At 48.9% G+C, this 11,019-nt stretch overlaps 1 protein-coding gene across 1 annotated transcript in view; it reads left to right on the top strand.

Moving 5' to 3' along the window:
• Nucleotides 1-9,483, top strand: part of RIMS3 (regulating synaptic membrane exocytosis 3) — a 22,618-nt gene extending 13,135 nt beyond the window's left edge. Inside the window, exons 4-6 of the mRNA XM_027864537.1 lie at nucleotides 2,282-2,383; nucleotides 3,910-4,049; nucleotides 9,271-9,483. Coding sequence (XP_027720338.1) covers nucleotides 2,282-2,383; nucleotides 3,910-4,049; nucleotides 9,271-9,483 — 455 coding nt within the window. The remainder of the gene's footprint in view (nucleotides 1-2,281; nucleotides 2,384-3,909; nucleotides 4,050-9,270) is intronic.
• The last annotated feature ends 1,536 nt before the right edge of the window (nucleotides 9,484-11,019 follow it).

Genomic DNA, 11,019 nt, shown 5'->3' on the forward strand with positions numbered 1-11,019 from the left:
AGAGAGAGAGAGAGAGAGAGAGAGAGAGGGAGAGAGGAGGGGGGGAGCTCAGTAAATAGTCTGTGCCAAGCCCTGTGCTGATCTCTAGGGATTCAAATACAAGCAAACAAGATTGCCCTCAAGGAGCTTCCATTCTAAGAGAGGGGAGGACATAAAGAGCAGCTGGAAAGGGGTGGGGGACACAGGGAGGCTGCATGGTGTGGAGAGGGCTCCCAGGCCTGTTTCCTGGCAAGACAAGGTGAAAGCTCACCAGTGTTGTGGGGGAATACGGGGGTGGGACGGGGTGCAGAAGATCAGAAGGATGTCTATAGGTAGCATGGTGTAGACATTACTGGGAAGTGCGTCCCCAAGTTTAACCTTGGTTCCCCCTGCTGCAGCTACAGTCCATGATGCTAATTCATCAGACACCCAAATGTCTAGGTTCTCCCTGGGATGAGGTAGAGATTCACTCAGCGCCTCTATAATTCTAGGCTGGCCTCGAACATTTAAGAGTAGTGCCCCCTGGAGACCAAAGCTGTGTAGGACTGGACTCTGTTTCCCTTGAGCCCCACTGCCTGCTTAGGGGAGACTTAGGATGAGGACCTCTAGGCTGCTGTGGGCAATCAGGCAAGATCACAACAACTCCCTGCCCTCCCCTCCCTCCTCCTCCCCCTTGGTCCAGCCCTCTCTCTACCAACTTGGCAAATTTAATCTGGACCTAGCTGATGCAAAAATTACAGATAACCCAAGAAACAGTTGCTGATTCCAGCTGATTCTGTTTTGGTTTGCATATATAATTTCTCTGGATCCCATTTTACTTCCTTGCTTTATTTGTCCTGGACTGCTATGAAAATGAGTCTGAGGGGCAGCTAGGTGGCGCAGTGGATAGAGCTCTGGCCTTGTAGTCAGGAGTTCAAATCCGACCTCAGACACTTGACACTAGCTGGGTGAACTTGAACAAGTCACTTAATCCTGATTGCCTTACCAAAAAGAAAAAAACAAAACAAAACAAAACAGTATGGGTTGCCCAAGTGAATGTTGAATGGAAGCTGGGACAGGAGCCTTGATGCAGTAGGGTCGTGGGGGCAGGGGGAGAAAAGCAAGCCAGGGTTCCCCACAAACCACATGTCTGAGGGCCAGCTCTGTTATATTTCACCCTCTCCCTCCCCCACCCCACCCCCATGATTCTCTGGTATCTTTAAGGGGGAAATGAGGGGATCTCTCTTCTCTGCCATTGGGTGAAATCCCCCAGATTTAGGAGTCCAAACACTCCAGTTCCATTTAAGTATTTACTTCCCATAGTCAGACTGACCACAGTCAGATCAACTTGTACAAAGAAATACTTCCTTCAAAGACACAGTCTTTGTGTCTTTGAAGAGCAAGTATACAAACGTATACTTTTGTATACAAAAGTATATAAAAGTATACAAACACTCCGCTCCCCCACCCCAGGCACACAATCCCCTCCGTAGAGCCTTAGTCTCTGAGGAAGGGAGGGAGATTAGGCTCAAAGCTTAATTTGGTTCCTGTATAACGTTAGTCCCAACACATTCAAATCCAAAGCCTCCAGCATCTTTCTGCATCATGGCTCCTCAGCACTTAGCCCAGGGCCTGGCACGTAGCAGGCTCTTCATACGTGTTGACTGGCTGACTACTGGCCTGGTTACAACATCCAGCCCATAATCCTGGGCTCCAGTATCCCCTTGCCTTGAGCTCCAGTTAGGGATTCACTCCCTGTACGTAGAAACTCAAAGGACAAATGAAACAGACAAAAGCCCCAAGCCCATTTCTTGGGGCTACGTGACCTAAGAGGAAGGGGAGGTGGCCCTTTCCCCTTCTTAGTATGTGGCATCACCTGATGTGAGTGAATGGGTCCTTCCCTGCCCCTGGCCTTGAGGGAAGAAGAGAGAGACTGCACCAGTCAGCTAGTCAATGGAAAGAGGCTACTGCCAGCCCATTTGGTAGGCCAACACATGCTGTCCAAGCGTGCCAGGTCTTCTGCTTCCCAGGATCCACTCCCAAGCATCTCCCATGTGGGAGACACCATTTCCGGTGGCCTAGGCATGCACCAAACCATGTTACACATGGACAGTCCACCAACTGAATAATTTAATTCACTCTAACTTGAGAAGTTTCCCAGCCTCTTCCCCTTGGGCTATCTGTTATATGGATTTTTCTGTCATTGGAAGGACGAATGTAAGGACTATCTTCCCTTAATATAGAAAATTGAGAACTGAACCCAGTTCCCTTCGTGGCTGTGGCCAGCAGAATGTACCTCACTTCTCTCTTTCTTGGTGCCCAGGGGATGTTCATATTGCAATGATGGACCGGAGTGGTCAGCTCGAGGTGGAAGTGATTGAGGCCCGAGGCCTTACCCCCAAACTGGGCTCTAAGTCCCTCCCAGGTAAAGCCTTCATAGAGTGAAGTGGGAATCAAGTCCTGGGGGCTGGGCTGGAGGGCGGACAGGCCAGCTCCAAGTCTCTGAGATGGCCCAAGCATGAGTTGTGGGTCACACCCCAACCTGGAAGATTTGGAATTTGAATACCTGGGTCCAAGTCCTGGTTCCTCGACTTGCCAGCTGTGTGATCTTGGTCCTCAGTTTCCTTCTCTGTAAATGAGGAGGTAGGATGAGGCATGAGATCGCTAAGGTCCTACTTATTAGCCTGAGGCTGATGGGGAATTATGAAAGAGTAAGGAGACTGGCATCCTAAGAGGCTGAGGGATTGTGGGCATTCCTCCCACACAAAGCCTAATGCCCATCATTCAACTTTGCTCGGGAGGGATGGAGTGGGGCTGTCTACTCCTCCTCACCTAATTGTAGAGACTACGTTTTAGCAAAGACTGGAGGGCATCTGAGAGGTTGCCCAGGACGGGCAAAACTGTGCCAATAGAGGGTCAGTGGAAGGAACGAGGGAGTGTCTAGAAAAGGACAGAGTGGTTGCAAAGAGCCAATAAATCTTCACCAAGGAAAAGTGATTTCTGAGTCATCTCCTGTTCTTTCTGATAAGTTTTCTAGGCTGGTAGATAAGGAGTTAGTGTAACTTCCCTGGACAAGGCTTGGGGCCCAGGGGTATGGCTAGACTCTGCTACATACACTAAGTAGATTAAGAGCTGATTGACTAGACTACAGAAGAGTAGTCATTAATGATTGATCGGCAGCTTGGAAGAAGGTCTAAAAAAATAAAACTTAATAAGGATTATGGGAAAATCTTACACTTGAGTTCAAAACAATCAACTTCCTAAGTACAGACTAGATACAACTACCTTTTTTTTTGGCCTGAAAAAAGATCTGAGGGTTTCAGTGGACTGCAAGCTCATTATGAGTAGTATCAGTAGTATGAGATGGCAGCCAAAAGTAAGAATGCAATCTTGGGCTGCATTAAGAAAGTTGTTCAGAGTCTAGACTAAGAGAGTTGTCCAGAGTCTAAGATCATAGCAGGGACAGTTCTGCTACACAATAGAGTGTCAGATCACATCTAGAGTAGTGGGTTCTGGGCGCCATATTTTAAGGACACTGATGAGGTGGAGAGTGTCCAGAGTAAGGAACCTGGATGGAAAAGACCTTGATATTTTGCCACTGGTTGGATGAACTGGGGGTAGTTAGCCTTGGGAAGAGAAGGGAACATGACCGCTGACTTTAAGTATTCAGAGGGCTCTTCGGAAGAGGGATTAAGCTTGTTCTATCATGCCCCAGAGGACAGAGTAGAAGTTTCATGGAGGCAGATTTCAGATGGATGGAAGGAAATTCTCCCTGACAGAGCTATTCCAAAGTTCTTTGGGACTGGTGGTCTTCAAGCAGAGACTGGAGAACCACCGGTCAGGTTTGGGCTACTCAGAGATGGTGGAGATGGAGACCCTCTAGGGGTGACATCCTGGGCCGCCCTGCACCGTGCCTTCCATAGCTGACATGCCACCCTCTCCTTCCTCCAGCCACCTACATCAAAGTTTACCTGCTCGAGAACGGAGCCTGTTTGGCCAAGAAGAAGACGAGAATGGCTAAGAAGACATGTGATCCCCTGTACCATCAGGCCCTGCTATTTGATGAGGGTCCCCAGGGAAAGGTGTTGCAGGTGAGTTTCCTTGGGGCAGAGGGTTCTGGGTAAAGCCAGGGCTTCAGTGGGGAGGCCCTAAGCTTTCCTGTCTGGGGGCAGGGATGGCTGGAGTACCGCTGAGCAATGGAAGGCAGGTGGGGAATTGGTGGGAATGTTTTCTTGTTACCGCCTTCCTGCTGGCAAGGACTCAGGAAAGAGAAGTTGGTGATGGTATGTGGCAGAAGCGGGGATGGGGGTTGGAAATAGGCAATGGGCAGCCTTGATTCTAACAATTAGAACTAACCCCAAATGGAGTGGGGGTCTCCAAGCAAAGGCTGGCTGACCTCTTATTGTAGAGGGGACTTGTTCTGATATAAGTTGGATGAGATAGCTTCTGAGGCCCCATCCAGCTCGAAGGTTCTAGGCTCCCATGAATTATAAACCCATAGATCCTTAGGACACAAGGGCCAACCCCCCAGTGACTTAATAAATGTGTGTTGAATTCATGGGATTCTAGGATTTTGAGCTGGAAGTGACCTAAAAGATCATCTAGTTAAACTTTTTCATTTTACAGATAAGGAAACTGAGGCCTATTGATTTGTCCAGGGTCGCATAGGTGGCCACACGGAATTGAACTGAATTGAATTGAATTGAGCTGACTGAGCTAAATTGAACTGAGAGCAGTTAGGTGATGTAGTGGCCTGGAGTCAGGAAAACCCGAGTTCAAATCTGACCTCAGACATACCTACTACCTGAGTGACCCTGGGCAAGTCACTTAACCCTATCTGCCTCAGTTTCCTCAACTGTAAAATGAGCAGGAGAAGGAAATGGCAAACCACTCCAGTATCTTTGCCAAGAAAACCCCATATGGGGTCACAAAGATTCAGACATGACTGAAAAAATGTTATAGCTATAAACTTAAGAACTCTGTAAGGCATAAGAATTGACCTCCACAAAGGGAAACGGGCCAGTGGGTGAGGGTCAGCTGCCCTGAGCTTGAGGCTGCTGGGCAGGCCAAAGGGCATGAAGCCGAGTGCAGGGTCTGCTGGGGACAGACAGGAAAAAAACGCGCTTTTTTTTTAGTCAGGGGCCCCAGAGGCAGAGAAAAGAGCTAAGACAAGGAGGCAGGCTGTGCAAAGGACTGGGAATGCCAATCCTCAGGCTCAGGGAATCGTTGAACCTGAACCGTGAGGGGATCTTGTGTGGGCAGCCAAGTTATTTTGTCCTTGTATCTGTTGGGAGTTCCTGGTATTTCCCTTGGTGGGAGGATGGGGACTTAGCTGGCAAGTGGTCCAGATGTCTGGGACAGCATGGGAAGCTTTCTGCCCAGCTCCGTGGCCAGAGCCGGGTGAATGAATGAGCGCTAACCAGAGCATCCCAGGGGTGCTGTTCTATCATCTTCCAGTCGTGTCAGACTCTCTGGGTCATCACTTGGGGTTTTCTTGGCCGAGCTACTGCAGTGGCTTGTCACTTCCTTCTCCAGCTCATTTCACAGACGAGGAAACTGAGGCAAACAGGGTTAGGTGACATGCCCAGGGTCACACAGCTAGCACGTGTCTGAGGCCGGATATGAACTAGGAAGAGGAGTCCTGCCGACTCCAGAGCCCAGCGCTAACTGCCCCACAACAGGCAGAGTCACATTTTATAGATGAAGAAGCTGAGGTTCAGGAGCAGGATTTGAATTAGGTCTGAAAGTTCAGGCACCATCCAGCATGGGACTCCACAGATTTTTCATTTGTTAATTAATTGCATCCTCTGAAGTAGATTTGACTTGACTTAATAATAATAATAATAGGAATAGTAGTAGTAATTAGTAGCTCTCGTTTCCATAGCGCCTTAAAGCTTACAAAGTGATTCACTAATTGTTTATACTTTGTCCTCTCTATTAAAATGTAAGCGCCTTGGGGGCAGCCAGGTGGCAGCTCCCTTTTTGGAGTCGGGAGGACTTGAGTTCAAATCCAACCTCAGACACTTGACACTTACTAGCTGTGTGACCCTGGGCAAGTCACTTAACCTCAATTGCCAAAAATAAAAAAGTAAGTGCCTTCAGGACAGGGACTATCTTTTGCCTTTCTTTGTATCCCCAGCTCCATAGTAGAGTACTGAGCCTGGCTTGTGGTAGGCACTTAATGACCTCGGTAAGATCTTGTAAGCAGACTGTTCCCACTATATGCATGAGGAAACTGAAGTTCAGAGAAATAAAGAACTTTATCCAGCGGATGGATTTGAGCGCTTTGCTAACACAGCCCAGAATCAGGATTCCAACTCCAAAACCAGAGGCTAACTCCTTTCCACTCTGCTATCTGTTTTACCTTCTATATACATCCTAGATTCGTACCTGGATCTAGGGAGGAGCTGGGGAGGGAAGGATGGAGAGAGGGACAAAGGCATTGAGGGCTAATTGCAGAAACTGGCCGCGGAGGGAGAAGGAGGAGGAGGGGAAGGACGGGAAGGACGGGATCGGCTGATTTCCCAGGCAGGTCACGGTTCACTGACTCCAGCTAGGGGTTAGAGATCAAGGGAAGTTTAAGAATCAGTGAAGAAGAAAGCCCTGGGGCTGAAGACCAAGGTCCCCCAAATGGGTTTCAAGAATGATCTGAGGCCCTGGGAAGCTGACACGGTTCAGTGAGACCCAAAGCCTGGGGCTAGATCCTTTAAATGGACCCGAGTGACTCTGTCACTGCCAGGGTTCCAAGAACTCAGTTCAACGCCCAGATGGGAGGCTAAGGAGAGGAGCCGGCAATGAGATGGAGACAGATTCAGGGATAAGTCCAGGATACGGTGTCCCAAGATGGGCTGTATCACTCTGGGCTGTGAGTTTCCCCATCACACATGGGACCTGTCAGAAACATGTGGGTCGGAAAGTGGACCAGTTATGATCCCAAGTCCCCTACTTACAGCCCATGTGTGACTTCAGTTTCCTCATCTGCAAAATGAGAGGGTTGGGGTTCTTAACCTTTTATGAAGCCTATGAACCCCTTCTTAGAATAATGTTTTTAAATCCATAAAATAAAATCCATAGAATCACACAAGCAGCCAATTATATTTGAAATTTAGTTATCAAAAAAAATTAAAACCAAATTCATGGACCCCCAAGTTAAGAACTAGGTGTTCTCTAAGGCCCTTCTCGGATCTAAATCCTGGGATCCTATCCATTAGCCAATCCATAAGTACCTACTATGTGCCAGGTATCGGGTATACAAAGACAAAAACATACAATAATTCAGGTGAGAGGTAATGAGGGCATGGACTGGGGTGGTGGTTATATCCATGGAGAAAAAAGGATCAAGCTGAAGAGATAGAGTAGAGACAGTATCAATAAGATTCGTTTGTCCATAAGCATTTATTAAATGCTTGCTTTGCAACAGGCAAATGGACAGAGCCCTGAGCTTGGAATCAAGAAGACTCATCTTCCTGAGTTCCAATCAGACCTCAGACACTAGCTGTGTGACCCTGGGCAAGTCACTTCACCCTGTTTGCCTCTGTTTCCTCCTCTGTAAAAAGAGCTGCAGAAGGAAATGGTAAATTACTTTAGTATCCAGTATAAAAGAGTCAGGAACAACTGAAAATGAACAAGCAAATGCCCCAGGCACTGTGCAAAGGGTGAGGTTTGCAAAGAAAGACAAAAACAGTCCCTGCTCTCAAGGGGCTCTCACATTTTAACAGGGGAAACAACATGAAAACAACTAGGTACAGATGAGATATGGGGAAGTAACATGGTAAAATCTTCACTTTAGAAAAACTATTTTGGCAATTGAGTGGAAGATGGATTGGAGTGGCAAGAGAAATAATTAAAAATCCATTGAACAGGCTAAGCAAGAGATAATGATGTTAGCCATGTCAGTGGAAAAATGGAGAGACAGAGACAAGAGGCGTCATGGCGGTAGAAAGGACAAAATTTGGTTTGTTTGTTTTTTGTTGTTTTTTGGGGGAAGGCAATCAGGGTTAAGTGACTTGCCCAAGGTCACACAGACAAGCGTCAAGTGTCTGAGGTCCTCCTGACTCCAGGGTCCATGCTTTATCCACTTCACCACCTAGCTGCCCCCAAGGGACAAGAGACAGAGAGAGAGAGAGACAGAGAGAGAGAGAGAGAGAGAGAGAGAGAGAGACAGAGAGAGAGAGAGACAGAGACAGAGACAGAGAGAGAGAGAAGAGAATAATTAGGGATAACACAAAAGCTGCATACCTGGAGGACAGAAAGAATGGCAATGCATGCCTTAATAGGAATAAGAAAGTTTATAAGAGAAGGAGGTTTGGGCCAGCATAATGACTTCCATTTTGGACAGGTTGGCTTTGAGATGTCTATGGGACATCCACTGTGACATGTCCAAGATGCAACTGCTCATGGAGGTCTTTGGTCCTAATGGGACTAGTCTTGTAATTCTGGCTCAAGAGAGAAGTCAGGACTAGATGTTTAGATCTGGGTATCATCAGCATAAAGATGGCAATTGACTAATGGGAGCTGATGAAATCACCAAACGAGACAGTTATTGTTCATCCTTCGTTTTTGTTTTCCAAGAGAACCAGAGATATGAAGGGGTTATGTCTCGGCTTGAGCATGAATTGGATCTGAGTGAGGCAGAGTTGCATAGCTGTCAGCCCCCTCTCTCTTCCAGAGTCAGCAAAGTTCAGTGACAGGACAAAAGTCGAGATGTCCAGCTATGGCTCAGGATGCAGAAAGTAAGCCAGTATAGAGATGAAAAAAGGAAAAAACCCAGGATAGAGCCAAGAGGGAAGGATAGCTGGAGATCCAGCAGAGGGAGGCTGAGAAGGGGCATTCATACAGATAGAAAAAGAACCAAGAAAGAGCCAAGCAACAAAAACTCAGAAGGGAGAGAGTATCAAGGAGAAGGTGATCAGTAGCGTCAAACCCTGCAGGGAGGTCGAGAAAGATGAGGACTGAGAAGAAGCCATTGGATTTGACAATAAAGAGGTCAGTGGTCACTTTGGAGAGAGCAGTTTCAGGTGAACGCTGAGGCTGGAAGCCGGATGGTGAAGGGCTAAGAAACGAGCGCAAGAACAGAAAATGCAGGCAGCAAGTAGAGTTGGCCCTTGCGAAGAGTTTGGCTGAGACAGGGAGAAGGAGGGAGATGGGACGGCAGCTCGGGAGGATGGTCAGGCCGATCTAGTTAAGGCTTTTGAAGAATAGGGGAGAGCTGGGTGTATTCGTAAGCCTTTGGAAAAGGAAGCCGACCATTTCCAATGAAAAAGACGGGGATAGCTCAACTCTCAGCTCCCTCCTCCTTCCTTCCTGGTACAGGTGATTGTCTGGGGAGACTATGGGCGCATGGACCACAAGTGCTTCATGGGAATGGCCCAGATTGTGCTGGAGGAGCTGGACTTGAGCAGCGTGGTGACTGGCTGGTACAAACTCTTCCCCACATCTTCTGTGGCCGACCCCACCTTGGGGCCCCTCACCCGGCGTCTCTCCCAATCTTCCCTCGAGAGCTCGACCAGCCCCTCCTGCTCCTAGGAGGCTGGGGACCCGGACCTCAGGAAGGCGAGGTCGGCGATGGCAGGCCGGGATGGGCGTGTGTGGGGGGATGTGGGTCAGCCACCTCGCCCTCCCCCGGGTGGCTCACTGTACATAGCATCTCACCATCTCTTCCTAGAACAACTTCCTCACGCTCTATTGGCCCACAGATTGGGGCCATCTCAGCAGGCAGGAGAAGACTCCTCTGTGTCTTTGTGTGTGTGTGTGTGTGTGTGTGTGTGTGTGTGTGCGCGCGTGCGTATGTACAGTTCTGAGTATATATGTGTGTGTACACAACCCATGTACATGTACACATATGTGTGTACATGTTTCAGTATACCTGTATGTATACACGTGTCTATTTTTACATTTATATGTATGCACGTGTATTCAGTCCATGTACATATATGTATGTATACGTCCAGACTTAAAGAAACTGGGGCCATCTCATGCATATCCAGGCCCGGTGAACACAACGGTCCAGTCCCCCACGTCATCGTGTCTCTTGGCTGAGGGGCCAGAGTCATGTTTGTGTTGTCTTTCCTGAGGGTCTCTGAGGAGGGTGACCATTCTGCCATCCGTCTGTCCAGCTGCCTGACTCCGCTGCTTGTCATGTGAGCATCCTCAGTTTCCCTTCCACTGTGCTGTTTTCCCACCCACTTTTCCTTCTAGGAAAAGATTTGACCAAACAAACCCTCTTCAGCACTGTTGGCCCACCCCTCCCTTTTGGGGAATGTAGCGCCCAATGTAGCCTGCCGCAGGCAGACCTCACCCTTGCTGCAGCCCTGCTGGGGGAGTTCTCCCCGACCCAGGAGCCTCTGCCCACTGGTGGCAACCTCCCTCTTTCAGCATCTTTCCTCAGCACTGGCACCTCATTCAATGCATCTTGTAGCATGTAGCACGTGCAATGGGCAAGGCTCCTAAGGGAAGAAGAAGGGGCTTGGAGTGCTTAGGAAGCTAAGACCTCTTGTGCCTACCCGGATGGTCCTGGATTCATCATTCGCCCTCCTTGCATGTGAAGCATTTTCCATTCCCGAGCAGCTGCCAGGAGATGCCAAGTGTCTCTCATGGCTGTGTCCTCCTGGGAGCAGAACAGCAATCGACCCCCCATCAAGCTCTCTGATTTCCCCTCTCTTGACTCAGGAGGAGACTGTCCACATGGGCCCCTGGCTGGTGGTCGGAGAACAGCTTCTCCAAGAATGACTTTGAGCCCATCAGAAGAGTGATGTCCTGCTGCCAGCCTTGAGCTGTACCTTGGAAGGACACCCCCCACCCCCCACCATGGTAGTGGAGGGGGGATAATTCCTGAAGAAAACCCTTTACCTCACCAAGGCTCTGTGGGTGACTCGGGTCACTGCTGACATCAGACTCTGGGTTTGGAGGTGTTTCCACCAAAGATCAAGCAAAGCCCAAGGGCCCCCCCCATCTACTCAGTTCCCTGGCACTAGGCCCCTCATCTTTTGTGCCTGAGTGTCCCCAGCACCTCTTGTCTCTGAGGCTCTCCTCAGGGAAGGAGGTCCTCTACCCTTCTCCCAG

This window comes from Vombatus ursinus, unplaced genomic scaffold (assembly GCF_900497805.2).
Source record: "Vombatus ursinus unplaced genomic scaffold, bare-nosed wombat genome assembly UNPS02014775.1, whole genome shotgun sequence".
NCBI lineage: Eukaryota > Metazoa > Chordata > Mammalia > Diprotodontia > Vombatidae > Vombatus > Vombatus ursinus.